Raw genomic sequence first — 20,814 nt, 5'->3', positions numbered from 1 at the left:
CTTAGCTGAAATATATAGACACATAATTTGCCTGCAGTGAGTAGAGTTTGGACGAACTGTTATGAATCATAGTATGTGTGTAAGTGTGCGCCCATCAAATTTATTCAACATGGCATCAGAAAATGTTTTTCAAAAAAAAAAACATATAAGTGCTTAAGAAAACCTAGTTTTGTAGGTTATTAGTGGCTTATTAGTCATCACTTTTTTAACAACATTCAACTAAAGTAAATTTTAAGTACTTTTCTTGTGGTAAAACAGAGCTGAACAATATATGGATAAACCTATAGTGCATATACACAAGCATGCAGCATATGTGCATCCTATACACTCATGCTAGCATCTACAAACATCTGACACTGCTGGAATTTGGTAAATATTACAAGTCATTCAGTAGTAGCTATACAGCCATGGATTCTTGGATTTGATGCATGGACCAGGTCCATGAGATTGTGGCGTCACCTAATGCAGGAAATAAAAAGCTGTTCTTTATGTGTTTGTTACATAATTTCCAGTCAAAATTGCCATTAAGTTCAATTTATTCATTTTCCAGCATCAGGAAAACAGCCAAAAATATATATTTAACAGGAAATTACACAGAAGCCTAAACAATTAAATATAAATTTGTTTCTTTTTTAATATTTAGCATGTCCACACTTTGCCTTTTTTACAGCTTCCATTATTTTCAGGAGACTTTCAAAGAAATCATGAATCCAGAGATATTTTTTTGATTTGCTTGCAGCAAAGAAGATAGACAGATATCTTTCCACACCTCCAAAGTTCAGTCTTAGAAGTTGGTTGTATTTTCTGCTTCTCATAAACCAAGTAATCCCCAACACTTGCATTTATGTTGAGGTCTGGACTCTGGGGTGGTCAGTCCATTGTTCTGAGAACACACAGTAGAGCTTGATTTTCACTCTCAAAGATGAAAGCTTTAAGTGCTGTTTATCTGACGGGGATGGTTTTAGTGGTCTACCAGGTCTTGTACAGTTGTTAGTAGCCCTATTTTCTCTGTATCCTTCAATCAATTTTTTGAGCTCCAGTTTTGGAAACTGGAAAATTGGAAATTGGAAATTTCATCTTCCTTATTCAGATGAGTTTTCTTATATCTAATCTTAGTATCTTAGTATCTCCTGAAAAATGAAGGTCTTGTACATAATGACTGTTTTGACTGAAATGAAATAAATGAAGGGTGGTCTGTGACTTGCAGAATTATGAAATTCTAAAAAAAACTGGTAAATCTTTCCTTTTCATCCGAAGTCTTCAAGAATGAAGAAAATTTTTGTTAATTAATAGAAGAAGCACTTCATGTGACACGAAGATTCGAGTCAAATTTGATTTGAGTGGGTTTTTGCAGCACTAATGAAATAAGATTGTTCCCATGACCTCTGGCGTTTGAGCATGTTGTACTCTAGGATGTTTAGATTGAAACTTAAGACTGGAGTCAGTCACAGTGTGGCACAGTCTATCCTCTTTATGTCAGTTATAACTTTAAAGACATGCTTTTTGTTCCAGAAGCCAGTCAGCAGCTGTAAAAATGAGGCTCCATGTAATAGCATGAGTCACTAGCACATCATAACTGTAGGGAGAAAGAATGGGCAAAATGCAGCCCAACACCATCAGTGCTACCAGACATCAAAGTCTCTATTAAAGCACAAAGTGTCTCCAAATACATCCGAACTAACCGTGCTGGCCTAAAAGGAGGCTCTTTGTGTGCTGGTGACGCCATACAGACATTTGAAAGTCTGAATGAGGTTAGCATATGTGGACAGTACAAAATAAATGTATGTGCAGAGCGGTTTTACTTTAGGGTGTGATAACTGCTTGAAGTCTATGCATGTAGATAGCGGAGAGTTTACCTTCAAAGAGCTGTGCGTACTGGGGGAATCCTGCAGCCCGCAGCCAATCACACGCTTCCTTCGCCTCAATCTCTGCAACACAAGAAATGTTTGTCCTTTTAAGACCCATTTAAAACTTCACTTTATCTTCTTCCCACTTGTGCATACAGTGAAAAAGATTACAAAGCTGTTTTTCATGAGTAACCTTGTAGTTCCTTAAGCATTAAATTGCAGTAAAAACTTTAAGACCCCATCAGGCATTAAAGCCAGGTTTTTATGTTCACTTTTGGCAAATGTATAGCCTTTAGCCCTTTTTATAGAGGCACATATAACCAACTTAAATGTAACCTACACCCACTGACATTTTGCTGAATCATTGCTGGTCACATAGCCAGCCATACAGAACAGAAAGCAACTTTCTAGTGTTTACTCAACTATACTCTTTAAATAAAGGGGTTCTTTACAGTTCGACCACAGAAGGATCTTTTTTGTGCTAGTGTTTTTTATTTATGTGCAAGTGTTAAGAACCTCTTTACAGTTTGAAGAACTATGGCATTGGTTCTATACCAGCTACAGTTTTCCTAAACCTTACAGTTCAACTCTTTATTTATATAATTTCTTTTACTTTCTAGTTAAAATGGCCATCAAATATAAAAAAGCCCAAACATATACCTAACAAATTAGACAGAAGCCTCAACATCCAAATTTAATATATTTTTTTTTGTATTTAATGTGTCCACCCTTGATTACAGCTTCCGTTCTTTTCAGGAGACTTGCTGGCTGCAAAGAAGATAAACTGAGATATTTTTCCACATCTCCAAAGTTCAGTCTTAGAAGTTGGTTGCATTTTCGGCTTCTCACAATCTGAGTACTAACACATTCAGTGATGTAGAATGACACTGGACTCTGGGGTGGTCAATCCACTGTTCTGAGAACATTTTTGCCTGTTTCCTTTTCTCAGTAAGAGCTTCTTCTCAGCTACACATCCTTTCAGACCCATAGTGTTGAGTCATCTTCTCACAGTGGAAGGATGGACAGAAACACCTGTGGGTTTTTTCAGATCTGAAGCAAGAGTGGAGCTGATTTTTTCTGAAAATTAAAGCTTTAAGTACTGTTCATCTGATAGGGACAGTTTGGGTGGTCTACCAGGCCTAGCATGGTTGTAAGGGGTCTCATTTTCTCTGTATCTTTTATTCACTTCATGAACGAGGGTTTTGGAATCTCCTAGCTGTTTCAGTTTTTTCTTTGATTCTCCCCTTCGTCAAGCAAGTGAATTATCTTATGTCTAACCTTCTCAGAAAAATTAATAACTTGTTTTTACAGGGATTTTTTTTTTTAAATGAAGATGCTACCTCTGACTCTGGCACAGTACTGTATGTGGGGGCCAAAGACCATTTAGGACAATGTATCTTTAAAAGTGTAGTCTATAAAAGAAAAGTATTGTTTTCCTTCCATGATATCATTCAGCAGTACTCAAATTTTCCATAATATTTCATCATATTCCAAAGCAAAACGTACTTGTACCTTTAAACCAGCCTCTTCAGATTCTTTAAACAGTTTTTCTGATACCAAGAACTGTGACTATCCTTGAGAAGCGTTCTCCTTTTGTTCCACGAGGGACAATTTATCACAACTATTTTTAGATGTGCTTTTGTGCATGTGAAGAGAGGAGAGACATTACATAACCCAATCTGGTCTGTTTTTCTTTTTCTGTGTCCACTCTTCTTCCCTGTGTGAACTCTCTACTGCTCTAATCTAGCTATCTGGTTAGTATTCAAAGCTCATGCAGTCTGTAATGTACTAGTAATCCTACATGACAGAGAAAATGAGGGCAACATATGCTCTTCAGGATTAAATCTGCATCACAACCTCATTCATATAACCACAGGTTGTTACACGTGTCATCCCCATGGACGTAGACTGACGCAAAAAAGCACCGTCACACCTGCAGTGACCAACAATGTTTGTACTGGACAACCTAAACAATGACTCCTCCACACTGAGCTTATGTATGTAAAAACACCAGCAAGCAGAGTGACTCAGATGTGGTGGGCCTCAATGTAAAACTGATATCTCAATGATGTAGACTGCAAATGACAATGAAATGAGTGAGAACCAGACAACCATCTGAGCCCACAGCTTTCAGACAGAAACAATCAAATGTACAAACCAGAAAACGCTGTTTAGTACATGACCTGAAAAGGCAGCCCTACAGTGATCAAACAGGAAAGCAGCAGATGTTTTTCTCTGGTTGTAAAGTTTAGTCTGGATTGCATTTCAGTCCGTTTACTGAAATATTTATCGTATTCAAAGCTTCCAGCTCTTAAATTTGTCTTTTTCTCATGGAGACAAGCAGCAGATATCCAGAAATCACTGACTCACTATAGAAACAGAAACATGTGTCTTAGACTGTTAGACTGTTAGAGAAATGGTATCTCGGTAAGTAAAATCATCTTCAATCTAGTCAATATCGCTAATATTTCTTATTTTGAGATTGTTAAGAACATTATGAGAATTAGAATTCTTATAATTACATTATAATAAGAATATTATAATATTCTTATTACAATGTAATTATAAGAATTATAATAACCTTGTAACTATAAATATATAAATTATAAATATAATTATAATGGTATTAACATATTTCTAGACATTTTTAAGTTATTCTATCTAGAGAAACTGTCTTATTCCAAAATTTAGAGAAATAATGCTTGAAACAAGCAAGAAGCCAGTAGATTTAGACAACTACTGTTTATAAAATCACTGAAAACAAGCAAAACATCAAGAAATAAGTTTTTTAATCTAATATTATTCTTACAATAACCTTATTATGATAAATTTAGATATATAGACTAGATTTAACATGTTTTACATGCAGGACAGAAGAATCACAACAACCACCCGGGGTTGTCATAAACAATGCCAAAATAATGTTACACCGGTCGATGATCTTATTTTTAAATTAAACGTATTATATAACCTGTATCTTTCTCACCTGACCCAAAGCTACACGAGCGCTGCTCCTAATCCCTCCATTCTTCTTCCCACTAAGATAGCCAGTATGTACGGTATAGTATATTAGAACAGACAAGAGGAGGTTACCCCTTCAAACTCTACATAACAAGTGAAATAGTAGCTGGGCTCGAGTTTAAATATCACAGGGGCCAGACACAAAAGGGTCCACCCTGAATCCCACGGCGACACACTTGACAATTCCAATGTGTCTCCCATGGCTGGGACCGCCCTTCTACGAAAGCATGGAAAGCATCAGCAATGTCCCAGAGACTTAATCACGTCACAGGTCCCATTCATCTCCCTTTCAATGACACTGATAACCACCATTAGAAAGACCATCCTGTCCCCACCCAGTTTTCTTCAGTATTCTGTTTTTTGTTTCATCCCCTCCAAAAGAACGATTAATACTTAGAAGTTGTCTGAGAAAACAAAAGCAAGCATATATTTTATTGATTTGAATGTTAATCACTGTCCTTACAGTCCTGTTTTTCAGAAAAAAAACATTCTTGACATATTTTCTGTAGTTTTTGCATCAAAACAAATAAAACGTGGCCACAATGGCTTGTCGTGCACTTTGCTACAGGATAGTACAGAAGTAAATATTACATGTGCAAAAAAACTGATAGATTGTCATAGAAGTGTTATAGAAAGATTCAGTTGTACGTAAATGATTAAATTAAAAATGACATGTTTTGTTGCTTTTCTAAGTGAAAATAAGTACACATCCTCTACAGGAAACACGGCATTTTTCAGCTAATTTTAGTGCAAAATAAAACATAAAATATGCCATATCTTTTGCTCAGGTCACATTTTATGTGTTGTTTTAACCCTAGTATGTTAAATTCTCTGTAGAGGATGTGTTAACATATTTTCACTTAGAAAATCAACAAAACATGTAAACACTGGTGCCCAAACCTTTGCAAACAATTGTATATCCTATGGTGGTACTGCAGTTCTCCTTTTTAAGGGTTTTAACATTAGCATTTTCAGGCACTGCTGAGTAGTTTGAGCATGGTAGTCTACTTTAGATGCTCATCTTAAGCGAAGCAGTTCAATCAAAAACAGCTCATTTTAGCAGTTTTTGAAGAAGAAATAGCAGATCTGTAGCAGCCAATAGACAAGGTTTCAATATTGGTACAGTATAAGAAAAGTATAAGTGCTGTCTCTATTAAAAATGGCAATAATAAGAGTTAATAGTCTAGGTAAACAGCAGCATCACGACAACCTGGACTCTTAACTTCCCTACAGGAATATAAGTCAACAGCGAAGTATTTTTCCAAGGTTCTGAAAGACCGCATGTATGAAATATTATATTTGGGTTTTCAAGCCGTTCTCACAGAGGCCTGATGGCTTTTTCACACTAACATGAAGAAATGTTTATTTGACCCGACTTTGGAAGGTGGACTTTCTGCTCAGCAAATATTGGCAGAGCAGCATCCTTGGAAGTGAAAAGAACATGACTGGAGTGTAACCTACATTCAGCCTGACGCCTGCCAGCTCAGCCCTCCACAACTGATGGTCAATAACATCTCACACACCTTTGAGAAGGTGAAAGGACTTTTCAGCAATTGAGATTCTTTCTATGTGAGTAGCCTCCAGGCGCTCAGGAGTGTTATGGACAGCCATTGTTGTTGTTGTTGCTGTTGTACAGTAGCTGTGATGGCGATGCCGGAGCTTGTTATTGTCCCAAAGCCGCAGATGCAACACAAGGAAGCTGAAACACGAGCTGGGAATTCCACTATGTACTGTATTCTGTAATTCTATCCCAGGATGCCGTGCATTCACGCTCGTTCTCTCATTGTTATTCCTCCGGAGAGATTGAGGATCTCTCCGCTCAACACTACTAACTCGTAGTTGCGCAAGTCATTGTGATATAATCACGATTTTGGGCTCATCATGTTGCATAAGCAAAACAGTGACACAATTTATTTTATCCAGAAATGGTCATTTCTATCATAATTAAAATATTATAGACATATTGAGATGTTTGTAATATTTCCTTCAATATATACTGATGACAATAGTTTATATTTCTTAAATGCAACATAGATGACGATGAGTTTCCTACAGTGTAGCTTAGAGTGAGATTTCCTGCTTTCAAAACTAGAAGAACCCCCTTCTGATGATGTATCTTGAAGGTCAGAGGAACTTTTGAAAAACTACAAACGCTGTGGGCTGGATACTTCAGAGTCAGAGGTTTCAAATGTTTTTTCCACTTGTTGGCTCATACAGAAGGAAGTCTGACACTGCTAGGAAGAGGAACATCACATCACATTGCTAGCAGTCAGGATTTCTTTATCGCTGTTGGTTGTATGAAGTGTTTACATAATGCATGCTGGGTATTGTAGTGAGAAAATACTGATGAGAGAAAACTAATACTGATTTCTGAGTAGTAGTGGTGTCAGGGGTTTACCACTCAATGCCAAAATGGTTACTTGATGTACTTTATATATAACTTACATTAAAGTTAAGTATATTTTCACGTCTCCTATAAAGTTATTTCAAAGAAACAAGGTTTTATTATGATAATGACAATATTTACACTAATAACTAAACAAAAGTTGGGAATTAGTTATTAATATAATTGATAATTGCTGTTATTTTATTCAAAAACAACTTATAAAGTAGAGGATATATATTGTCACTGTCAGGATAAAACCTTCTCCCAAAAAGCAACTTCACATGAGAAGGAAAACATTCTTAATTTTACATGAAAGATAAAGGAACAAGATACATATATATATATATATATATAGATATAGAATTTACTATAATTAATTTTGGACCATTTTCTTTATATTTTCTGATAACACCAGGAAATTAAATGATATATTAGTAAATTAAATGACAGGTTAAATGATCAAAATAAAGTGAAATCATATGTTTGTAGTAATTTCTTGATTATATGTCTGCCTTAGATTTAACTATCACATGTTAAATATGAGGCACTTTGGATGTTAGTTTTCTTATAATTTCATTTTCAATGTTTTACAGGTTTCTCTGTCATTATGAAATCATTTACAGCTCTGTTTATTCCGGATGCATCTAAAATTTCTTCATTTCTTACAGCTTTTTACAAATAAGTAGGAAATATGTTCGGCTATAGAGTAGTAGCATCATAATAGAATCATTTTACATATTTTTATTTTATTGAAAACAGTCTTTCCAAACTTTTGAACGCTTCTGTATCTCTAACCACAATAGACATAGCTACGATTTCTTTACCAATACAGTCGGTAGGCTGACAATCATTGCAGTCTAATTAAAGCAAATCAAGCATGTACCACACTTAGGCCTTTAGACAGTATAGACAGACAACAGGTAAGAATGCTGATTGTGGTGTTCTACAGACATATGCGTGGCAGACTACTTCAAAAAGAGCAGCACTTTCTCTCCTTTTCCACATTAGCTCAACAGTATTAGAGGCAGATTCTGTTATGTAATGTTACAGAGAACTCAGATGCTGCAAATAGCTGTTTGCCCTGAAGGGTAACCATGGCAGAACTGATGCAAGTCCTGCCAGCAGCTTGATGGATTTAAAGACTTCCTTCATACAGCTCAAATATGCAGGTTTGTGGCAGGAGCCAAGAGTCATACATCATATTCCTACTTTCACAGAAGTGAACGCAGATCTATCTTATCTCAGACAGACACGTATGTGATAATATTAAATAAAACAAATGAGGGAAGAAATCGAACAACATCAGGAAAGAATCAATCAAAAAAGATACGATGAATAAACGCTGGAGACTTACGAGAGACTTTCATCATTGGTCCATTTCGAAAAAGCTCTGCTAGCGTGTTTAAACCAGTTTCATTCACCTGAAGAACAATGCGCCACTCAGTAAAGAACTCTGAAGGATTTCTCTTCCTCTGGACTTTTCCTCTCCTCCTTATCTTTCTGTTCCTCTCTCTCTCTCTCTCTCTCTCTCTCGCTCTCTCTCTCTCTCTGTCTTTTCACTCCCCTGCTCCTCCTCTCTCATGCAGTCATAAACGAACCCCAGCTCCTCTCCTCCTCAAACCCAGCCCCTCTTTCACCACCCCCCACCCCCCACCCTCTACCACTAAAACAGTTCCATCTCTCTCCAAGCTCTCTCAGCACATTTTTGGCAGCGCCCCGCTGGCCGCACGCCAAAGTGGCAGGACGCTCGTAACATGGGACTTTCTTCTCTTTCCTGGCCTCAGACGCAATCAAACGTCACTCGCACAGGCTCCGCTATCTGCTTTTACTCGTGATAGGGTTTCTCCCGTAGTTTCATTTTTCATAAATAGGATGACCCCTACGCCTCCCGCCAGCTCATGCAAATCACAGACAAAGTCATAGAAAAGTTAACCCCTTAAAACCTGGGCCTGTTGTTCAGTTATCAGTCTTAGGACTCGTTATCCATTAATTACAATGAATATTTGGTGACTACTATTAAACTGTATCATCGCTGTCGGGACAAAAACCCACTTTGGACATAGAAGGTTTGGCTCCAACAGTGAAGTTCTGTAGTCATATGTAACTGTCACACATTTAGAAGCTCAAAGTGCTGTTTAAGTCAATATTTTAGAGTTGTGCAAAGTATCAAAAGTATCAGCACTGCAATTTAGCAAAAATTCAACAACTTTCAATACTGTTTATACTTACAATTATTTATTTAAATAAGCTAGCACCAGGTTGACATTGTATTTTGCATTCTGCATTTGAAGAGGTTTGAATTGATAAAAAGGAGACTGAATACAAATAGACATGTAGATTAAGCTTTATAAAAAAAAGAATTTATGCTCAATCTAATAAACCCTTGGTGATCAGACAGTCTTTTTAGATTTTGCCATAGTATCATTTGTTATTGATACTATATTCGATATCATTCTGGTAAAATTCTGCGATTAATTTCTGGGAAATTCCGGTATTGGTATGCATTTATATATTTTTTACAATATGTTCTTAAAATATGTGCCAGAATGGTTTTTGAAGTGATGCCATACAAGAACCACTTTTGTTTCCCTAAAGAACCTTCCAATGGATGGTATGTCTTTAAAGAAGGTTCTTTACCAATAAAAGGTTTCTCCTAGAACTGTGCATTAAAGTTAAGAATCATCTAACCTCTTGAATTCTGTCATTAATCGTCTGGCTTATTATTCATTAAGTACCATAAATTATTCAATAACTACTATGAAACTGATATGCTTATAACTTTTGTAGCAAGGAGAGTGAGAGAATATGGCCCACATACTTCCTTAGAATTTAAAAACTTTTACTTTAAAAAGGTGAAATTTGTATTGCTATTCCTAACACATTTCGTCTCTTCTATTTTGCTGCTATAAGTCTGAAATAACCCTGAGAATAAAGGGTTAAACTTGGGGGGGGGTTCATTTGGAAGGGGAGGACAGTTTGGGAAAGTCTGATGGAGCTCAGTTCCAGCAAGCTTCCAGAAGAGGTGGAAAAACGTAGGCAGTCAAAAAAATAAAAGTGGAGGGGAAAACATGACATCACAGCCCAGCAACCACCGGCAGCAGTGATTCAGAGCGCGCCATGGCTGCCAGCACGCTGCGCTCACTTCAACCCAGTGTTTGTGTAGCTTCATACTGGCCTGCCCATTGACCAGCACAGGGTCACCCCAGCGAGCCTGTGGCCTGCTGTGGGCAGAGGCCTTTACAGTCCAACAATACACACTGGACAAAAGACAGTAGCCAGCAAAATGCCACCAAAGATTCCATTAAAGACAAAGATTTTGTTGTTGTAGTAAGAGTCTGTGACAAAAATCTGATTCCACACTTTGAGAAACATATTCACTGGCCATCAAATGTTCCTCTGATGAAGCATTTCATTTTTGCTGTTACTTTTCAGTTAAATAGTAAAATCTGACCTAAAACAGATATTTTCTCTAATACTTCTGGTATATTTGCAGCATTCAGCTTCATCAAATAAATGTAAAGTACAAAGTCCAGTTTAAAAAGGGAAGGTTGTTTTAATATCTGTCCTAATCCAATTTCCTTCAGGCCAACCTCTACAGTTTGGCTGGCTTTCAAACTCATACCTGCTCTAGGTATAATTACCACTGTATATTGCAGAACAGCATTCAAATCAAACTCCATAAGCGTCTAACAACATCCCAGATGCAAACTATTTTCAACACAAGTCACTTTTTCTCCATTACATCCTGATCTCAAATAAAACATCATGATCCCTGAGGGGCTTTGTTTAGATATTGGGTTTCAAATGAAAAAGCTTAGTGACGCACCTAGCCTTAATAATCCACTTCATGTAATGCGCCCTGCGTTTCTTTGGTAAAACTACACCATGATGAAGAGGATAAACCACAGGAAATGGCTCTCTGCAGTCATTACAGACATGTGTTTGTTACCCCTCTTTTAATTCAAACCGGACATGCAGGATGAATCAGTGAGACGGTTCTGCTGGACGCCTTTTAGAAAAGTACTACAGTCTGATACTGTAAATTGCGACTGTCTCGATGGAAAACACCTGGGCTTCACTCGCGGCATGAAAACAAAAGTTCCACTGACTGTCTCAAAACCCTGAGGTGAATCTGTCTTGATTGACAGCTCTCAGAATAGATAGAGGTTGTTCTTCCTCCCTGTTAAAGACTGCGCTGAGTCAGAGCAGACAAGCGTCTCAGTTCAAAAGAACTGGCTGCTGAGATAAGTGATGTCTGAAGTTAAATAAAACATTCAAATATTAAAAAGCAGTTTGACATTTGACTGAATACTGTGTTGAATTACAGAAAATAGATATACTTCTCATATGGACCAGTGCAAATCATTATTAAACTCTCTCTCTCTCTCTCTCTCTATATATATATATATATATATAATATACAAATGGTGGTCTCTGACATCTGCAAAATATTGTACTTATTCGTAACAAATAAATTCATTGCATTACCTTTTCAGTGTCATTAGCTAATGTTCCACTCAGATTCGGATCAGCAGTAGCTGACTGTAAAAACAGGTTAAGACAGTGAACATTCAGTGGTTAAAAATGTCCCCCAGTCACTAAACAAACAGCATGTGTCATACAGAAAACAGACATGTATGTCCCATTCAGTGAGACATGAGTGTGGTAAGTTGAGGATAACAGACGGTCACATGATGCATGATGCAAAGGTTAGAAAATGTTGTCTAAACATGTCTGTGGTTAGGTTAAACGTGACTGGCTTCCATATGGCGTCATGCGTTTAGGTAAACTGGCCTATTGTAAGGTTTTGCGTATGTACAGGCCCGTATGTATATGCCATTTGTCAAACATGCACGTTTGATTTATGTTCCAGTGAAGAAAACATGTAATTACCATCTTTTTTGGTGTCAGCCTGGCATTTCGGTGAGAACTTTTCAAAAGACCATTATGATAAACAACACCCCCCTGTGCAGAGGGGAGGACCATGGCTAAATAGGTCCGTTTTGTAGTCTACCGGTCAGAGCCCAGCTTGAGCCCTAAAGAGTGACGGACGGCACCTACGGCTAATGATGGTTCCTTCACTGAAATGCTCAGAGTTAGACTGCTGGCCAAGCAAAACATGGCTTAATATTGAAGTGCCCTAGGTCATGGTGACAATGGCGAGAGAATGCCACTCCATTATTTCTCAGACTGGGCTTTAATTAACCCAAGCACCGGTGCCTGTGGAACCCCTAGTGGGTCGCATCCTAAGTACAAAGGTCTAACAGAAGCTCCAGTCAGTAATCCAAAGAGATCACACATCCACAGCTCCAGTGGGCAGCAATTTTGGGCAGAATGTCACAAAGTCAGGCAGCCAGCCAAGGGAAATTACACTTGTTGGAAAATACGCAGACAAAAGCAGCTCCACAGATACTGGACAATATTTCTCAGTGTGGCAAAACAGGAACGGTCAAATAGCAAGATTTAATAGTGATTGCAGTAGGGACTACCCCACTGGGATTTAGGAGAAACAGCCTGACGATGAGACATTCAGATTTCCTGAACATTTTTGTAAAATAAAACACTTTACCGTAGGTGAAAGTATGAAAATCTCAGTAATAAACAACCTAAGTGACTTGTGTTAGCAGTAAGTGTGTGACTCACTGCTGCACATCAAAATGTAACCTAAGCCCCTTCTTCTGCTCAAATACCCTAAATTCACTGCCCATTGCCATGAATGGTCATTTCTTTCATTGTAACAGCTCACTCCAATAATATTAGGTAGGTGTAGGTATTCTCCCCCTTTCCGAGTTTTTTGATGCTGTTTCCTATTACACTTACTACACTGTAGTGAAGCAGTGCACCGAATTAACTTGACTCACATTTACAAAAAAATAAAATATATTTTTTCAACACAGTTATTGCCAAACATACGTAAATGAAACATAAAATGTTGATGTCATGTACAGTCCTGTGTAAAAGTCAGAGACCACCCTTTTGTTTATTAAATTCCAGTCAAAATAGCCGTTAAGGGACAAGTCATTGACTTTTCAGTGTCATAAAAAGTAGAAAACAAATTCAACAGAAAATTACACAGAAGCCTCCAACACTAGGCATAATATAAAATCTATCATTATTTATTTAGTCTATTCTTTAATTTTGTACACTCTACTGCCACTTTACCTGGACATATGAGACGGACTGACAAGTATAAATTTGTAATAGGAATTATTTGGATCATAAGAAGCAGAAAATGCAACTTCCAAGACTGAACTTTGGAGGTGTGGAAAAATATCCCTGCAGGTTTCTTTAAAAAAACTGAAAATGAGGCTCCTGAAAAATGGGTGCTGTAATAAAAGCAAAGGGTGGACACACTAAATACTGAAGAATGTGATATTACATTTAGAGTGAGTTATACCAACAAGAATTAAGTTTAAACCTGAGTTAAATCAAATTTTATCTATTAATCCTGACAAACAACATTTTTTTTGAACAAGTGAATTAGGGATGAACAGCATGCTAACAGGCTACTCTAATAATATACTAATAATACGTTAGGCTTTAGATTTAAGTTATTATTGAGCGTTTACTGTAAAACAGAATAACATAAAGAGTGTTTGTATTTACAGTAAAATATATTGATTTAAATTACCAAAAGGTGTTGTAGAAATTTTAAGCAGTCTTCTCAGTGCTGGTTAAACAGCTCGCCCAATGCCGAGCCTCCAGGTCTAATGATGGACTGTTTAAACGTCTGAATTGTCAGAGGTGTTTTTGATGTAGCCCTATGCCAGTGTTCACTCAAAATGAAAGCATACGCAATTATTAGTGTCGAGAGTAATGCTGTTGTTGTATATTTATACTGCCGAATCCATCAAGCCAGACAATCAAAATGAATTTTTAATCCATGTTTAAAATGAAATAAAGCAATGAAAGCAATGAAATGAAGTGAAGCAACACAAATCAATTTAAAATAAACCCTAGATTAACAAATATTTAATTGGCTCTAAACTCTGTTTAATCTTTGTTGGTGCAACCCACTCTTAGTTGCTGAGGTTTAATATGTCTTTCTTTTTTTCCTGATGCCAAAAAATTACTAACTTGCACTCAATGGTCATGCTGACTGGAAATGTAATGTAATCTATTACATTCATGTGAAAATAATGTTACCAATTAAATTTAATACACACTTCCACTGAATTACAAAGAGATTACTGAAGCTACCAATTAGGTAAAAAAATAGCAAATTTGCCTATAAAGCCTATAAAGTTGTGCTATAGAAGGCATTTCTGATGGGTTCTAGTATTTGTTTGGCCCAGTCTGTTGCAGAGAAAAACAAAAAAATGGACTGTGCCTTTAAAGACACATGGCAAGTGCTTATTGATTTGTGAAGCAAAAATCAGTAGTTGACCACTGATAAAACACTCTGGGTCAGAAGTCCCTCAGCGTGTTTTCTTTCCAAAAACCCTGAGATGAATGTAAACAAGGCTGGTGCAGCTGTGGCAATACACACACACACACACACACACACACCTCTGAAGGACGGCCACAAAGCCGCAGCTTTCATCTCTGTGGCAAACTCACCCTGTAACCTCTCTCTGAAGCTGACCCATGCCAGCCCTGCTCTCAGCTGCACCAGCTGCCACTTCTAGAGCTCCTCAAAGTGATAGTTTGATGAAAAAAACATCAGAATTTCAACCTTATCCCAAAGGTAGCTCATACAAGATCAGCCAAAGGTTTAAAGATGGATGTTACTACTTTTACTACTGCTTTAAGCTATGCAACACACCTTTGTCCACTTGTATAGATATCAGTATGTAACACAGAGTTAAAAAACACATAAGCAAGTCAATTTGATTGGGATGCACAATCAAAATCAACAGATTTTTGCTCCATGCTTGGCTGAAATTCCCTCTGGGGTAAAGGGGAATTTGTGTAAATTAGACTTTTTGTTTAACTTTTTCTTTAGGCAGGTGTGATCTCTGCTGCCACATCCTGAGCAAGGTGTTATACTCAGTAAAGCAGACCCCCAACTAAGCTCCTGGGACCTAAAAACCACAGAGGGCCCCCAGCAGGGCTCAAAATCGATCAGAGAAAACTCCTTGCCCAACACACCTCACCCTCACTCTCTGAACCTGGGCTAAACACTTCCAGATGCTGGCACACAGCCACTTTCCCACACACGCTGAAGTGTTTTGACAGCCATTTCATAGACCTCAACGAAGACCACTCACTTCTTTCTCCCTGAGAGAGGACAACAAGTCGGATTTGAGGAGATATTCCTCTTTAGCTCGTCAAAGCTTGTCACTGTTAGCTCAATTGTGAGCTCTGTAACCAAATCCTGAGAGACACTGAGCAGTATTTGTTGAGAGAATATTATTAAGCCTCTTGAATAGCAAATGTGAAGACGGCCGATTATGTTAGTGCTGAGAAAGAACTAACTGAAGGAATGAACGAGGGTGGAATAAGCACACAAAAGAGTGAGGAAATGAGAAACATGTTCCGAGTTCTGACTCAAATCCAATTTTGTGGAGGCGAATTATTGTTAGTGGGAATTTTCTGGAACTGGAATATCAAAGCAGCATTCTGGATGAATTCCTTTCAATCTTTCCTACAAGCCTTTTCAAGCTTTTGTTATTTTCAAAGCTGAGGCCAGTTATAAATGGTAAATTTGAGCTTGCAGAATTTCAGTTATAACTAATAATCATATCAAGTGAAATGATATTAAATGTAGTCTAAACGTCTAATATTTCTCATTATACATTTGTTGTAAGAACATTATAATATTACTTATTTCAAAATGCTTTTTATAAGGTATAATCAACCAATGGAATAAGACACTTTCCATAGATAAAATTAAAACTAAGTAAAATTAATTTTATAATAAGGATACGCTAATCAATCAATCTTATAATTCTTACAATAATCTCATAATGGGAAATATTAGATATTTTAACTAGATTTGAGGTAAATTTTACTAGCCAAGATATCATGTTTTACAGCGTGATGTCATTGGTTATTAAAATGTTTTAGGTCCTTGTAACGTGACAAAGTTCATCTCAGTCACACTATAAAAATGATTAAAAGTTTTATCTTGAGAAAGTAAGTAATCTGGTCGCCTTAAAATTTTAAAAAGCTGGCTGTTTCGTCAGTAGCATCATTAACAACATCAGTAGCATCATTAACAATGCGTCCTTGGCTATGTGCTCATGTTAAAGGGGAACTGCACCAATTTTGTAGAAGTCATTCAGAGTGGTTTGGTGTGAAATGCTGTGTTCTTGAAAAACCTGTGGAGTCAAAATTGTTCAAAGTGCTGCTGATAGGAATCAGACATCCAACTCTAAGAATTCCCTCAGAGAGTCATTACATAAAATGGTTATGAATATGCTGACTGATATCTGGGACATTGTTTATGGTAGTTTTGTGATAACATTTTGGCCTAAAGTTTTGTTAATCCATGTATTTTAATTCATTCATGGCAAAGAGGTATATACAGAGTGCTGGAGGCCAAAAAAGCTTTTTTTTCAGATTTAACACTATGTTGTCATCATCAAATGTCATCGCAAATTTCCCCGTTGTGGGATTAATAAAGGATTATCTTATCTTATCTTATCTTATCAGCATTACACATAAAAACTCAGAAGACCCATCTAGGTTCACTGGTAATTTTGGATAGTAAAAAAAATTGCTATATTTGTACTGTAGACATGTAAAGTCTCATAAAAGTCTCTACAATCACCATTTCACACCAAACCACTTGGAATGTGCTTCCATGTCAACCGCTGAATTATAGAAATTTTGAAAAATTGGTGGAATTCCCCTTTTAGGCGCACATGTTCTGTAGTAGCGAAGTGTAGTTTAATACACTCACAAAAATGTCATCTAAAAAACATCAACATAGGCATTTCATTGAACTGTGAGCCTGCATATTTTCTGTTTTCTGATAATGACACATAACAAATACCCCAATAAAGGTTTCAGTATTCAGATACCGGCATCGTGAATGGTATTCCAATGCTCCTGCACACCTTCAGTAAAAATACTGATGATACCTGTGATGTGTTAAGAAAAGCATATAAGACTGTAATTTGTCACAATAACAATAGTGTCGTCACTTTGCCTCACCCCATCATCTACATAAAAAATCGATATACTGCCCACCCCTACATGCAAGTTAAATTCAGATCATAATTAACAGTCCCTTTTCAGTTGCTGAAATGATGCCAGTTACACACTAGTACTGCAATACTGAAAAGGCCCATTCATACTGGTTTATGTTTTTATTTTAAATCTGTGTCTCCATCCAGTACTCTTCAAAACCATACACGTTGAGCTTGTGCAAACCTTCTGTGCTGATGAATATATACATGTTTACTGTGTTTGTGAGGTGTGTATGTGTGTGTTTGTGAGTGAGTCAGTGAGCGTTGAGTCCCTCTCGCCCTTTAATAATGTCAAGCCACCTGAAGGCAACAGTATGACTGAACGCTTCTTTTACAACACTGCTGTGTCATAAATACTGTGTGTGTGTCCTGTAATTCCTTCAGCTTTATAATAAAGACAACACATTCACACACTCCAGCACTGTAATCTGATTTTCCGTGCTGCCGTATCACACTTTCCTGTGGACCTGTGCTCACTAATGGTTAACTGAGTTACTGTGGTAACAACCTCCAGTAACGGAAAAACTCTGTCACTGGTTTAAAAATATTGTCCATTTATTGTTGATAATTGTTGATTTCTTTAATGCAAACCATAGCAGGGCACTAGTATTACCTACATATACATACACATAACTGAACTGTTGGACATGATGGGTGAGGTAATATCCTACATTAATACTACATTTGTTGAACCTAACATAGATGAGATTGGTCTGAATACGCAGCTGTTGAGCCATGCTGGTTGAATGTCACTGCAGCAGCCAGATATCATGGCTATACAAAAAGCCGTCTACAGTATGGAGTACAGTTTTGGACGTCCTCACGCCACAGCGACAGGTTTCAGGCAAAACAGCTTCAGGACTGAAGGGAAAACAACATCTCAGCTCTCATGCAACTGGACATAAGGCAAACCAGCCTTGGATAAAATAGCATCACAGTAAAGGTAATGTGACACTCTCATTTCTGTTCTTTCTTACTAGATTAGCCCCTGGTTGAACCCCACCCCGCCTGGCTGAACTGTTAAACTATGGTTGTTTTCCACAGGCCTTAGGGGCATCTGTTACCAGCACAGGTCAATATTCCTGTATTTGCGCTCAAAGTCCCGAAAACTGTATATGCTCATATTCAACAAAGCATTTTATTGCCCTTTTCTGAAATTTAGACTTAACAACTTCTTTTATACGTAATACTGTTGTGACACATGACATACGTCTAGGGGGTTTATGAGCATAAATATAGGCAGATCTTTAGTATCTTTTTAGTCTGATGAAGACCATTTTTACTTGCAACATCACATCAGGGTAGTGGGAAGCAACAGTATGCTAACTGTTTTTGTTTTGCTGGGTCATATGTTCCATTTGACCTTGTTTGGTCAAATATTACATTTTTTTGAGGATCTGTATTCTTTATTTTCTTGTTTTTGTATTAATATTCAATAAATGTATTCAAACAGTTTAATGCCAGTGCTATATATTGCTCAGATCACTATTATTCATGTGTGGCCATGGCCTGGGCTATATTCAGACAGTTGTTTTTTGAGGGATGCATACTATAAACTGAACAGACAGCAGCTGAACTTCTGCAGTTGGCCAAATGCACAAGGCCTGTCATTCTCTCCTTTTAGAAGCATGCAGTGTATATTTCTGCCAGCAGGGGGCAATCACCAGCCAAAATCCCAACATAACTCATAAAACTGCACAAGGCAGAAAACAAGGACAATGAGAATATACAGGCACATTTGTTCCATCTCTGAACAGAATCAGTGGTCAACAAGCTTTAAATGAACCAAATTTTCTTCATTTATTTAGTCACATCTGACCAAGTACATCTAATAAAGACAAACTAACTAACCAGCCAGTGTTTGCCAACATAAATACAGCCTCCATACTCATATATATACATATTTAAAGGTTTATTCACATTTCTTCATTTTAAGGGGTGTCTGCTGTGGTTATTTGCGGGACAACACAGGAAGACAGATGACTGCTCACTCACACCCACGGTTCTGTTAATGGGTGACTTTGTGCGCAGCCGTTACAGTAATGCCCAAGCACACTTTACTGAAGCCTGTCAATGATTAGCCATCTGCAGTACAGACTGCAGCTCCTAACAACCAAAAAGGTAGAACAACGAGAGCTGTAATCAGACAGTCCTGGTAAAGACTAACTTAAGAGACAGTGGTATATATAATGACTCAAGTGTAGTCACTAACTTGCAGACAATAGGCATTTATTTTTAAATTCCACATATTTTAATATGTATGTGAAGAAATGTAGCGATATCAGCACATATCATGTTGCCTTCTTATGACTTCCACCTCAAGGGAACTTCTTTTAAATCATTAGTGAGTCCTTTGGTTTTATAAAGTGACCATTAACAAAGCAGTGTTGCAAGAATGGAATCTAGTAGGGGTGAACGATATGGCAAAAATGTAATATTGCAATGCCTGAAAACAGCCAAAATACACAAAACAGATCACAATCTTTAGCTTTCTGAGGTTTGCTAACATGTTTTAACAGACACAATGCACCAGCTAATGTCCCAAATTTTTTAAAAAGGCAGAAACACAAAAAAATTATATTGTACGCACAAGAAACAAGGGGGAAATCAAACAAATTGGTAAAAAAAACAAATGAGGGCTAACAATCAATCTGTTTCTTACTATATAGATTTAAGTGTGACACCATTTGTGTTAGTGGTCACAACTGTGTATTAAGCATGTAACTGGCCAGTATAAAAATTAGGGAAAAGTATTTTAATATATTTTGATAGTCCAGTATCCACAAGTTTATGAACAGATATTAAACACAAGAAAATAAAAAGAGAAAAAAAAACACACATAGGCTAAAATTTCAATAGCATTCTTATTTAAAAATAGCAAAGGGAAATCAGTATGTTTTCATGCTGGATGTGTAGCAGAGGCTGCCTCTTCAGATGAGTTAACACTACAGCTATGCGGTACAACACTGGAAGCTGATAAGGGCTCGTCTTCTATACGAGGTATTTTCTCCTCAGTAGGCCATGTATCATCTCATAGGCAGAAATCACATTTGGTCAAATAGGTTTTCAATGTTTCTGGTCCTAGCTAACATCAGCTAGAGTAGTTTGCCAAGGTAGCAATAATAGCCGCACCAAAGCCTGCTGCTTTTTCAGCAGCATCTTTAACAATGCGCCCTTGGCTATGTGCTCATGTTAGGGTGCTCATGTTCTGCAGTAGCAAAGTGTAGTTTAGTACATTAACTCGCAAAACTGTCCTGTTAAAACATCAACATTGACATTTCATTGAATTGTAAGCCTGTATATTTTCTGCGTCCGTGTAATTGTACATAACAAGTACCTCAATGGAGATTTCATAATGGCACATCGGACCATAATTTATCACAGTGTCGTCATATTTCCTTACCCCTATTGTCTACATGCAAAA

The 20,814-nt window shown here is 37.2% G+C and overlaps 1 protein-coding gene across 7 annotated transcripts in view; it reads right to left on the bottom strand.

Annotated features, from left to right (window-relative positions):
• The window catches only part of stard13b (StAR-related lipid transfer (START) domain containing 13b), a 154,184-nt gene that overhangs the window by 17,125 nt on the left and 116,245 nt on the right, over positions 1-20,814 (bottom strand). For 5 of the 7 annotated variants that reach the window (XR_005006982.1, XM_036564889.1, XM_036564879.1 and 2 more), the window contains one exon: positions 1,857-1,928. Coding sequence is in view for 5 of the 7 variants with exons in the window: in XM_036564889.1 (XP_036420782.1) it covers positions 1,857-1,928 (72 nt within the window). In the remaining 2 variants the exon portion in view is untranslated. Of the gene's footprint in view, positions 1-1,856; positions 1,929-4,833; positions 5,400-8,608; positions 8,831-20,814 lie in introns of those variants that run through there. The other 2 variants (XM_036564913.1, XM_036564922.1) reach the window with 2 other exon arrangements.

Source organism: Colossoma macropomum, unplaced genomic scaffold (genome assembly GCF_904425465.1).
Source record: "Colossoma macropomum unplaced genomic scaffold, Colossoma_macropomum, whole genome shotgun sequence".
NCBI lineage: Eukaryota > Metazoa > Chordata > Actinopteri > Characiformes > Serrasalmidae > Colossoma > Colossoma macropomum.
This window is presented reverse-complemented; position numbering and strand designations above follow the sequence as displayed.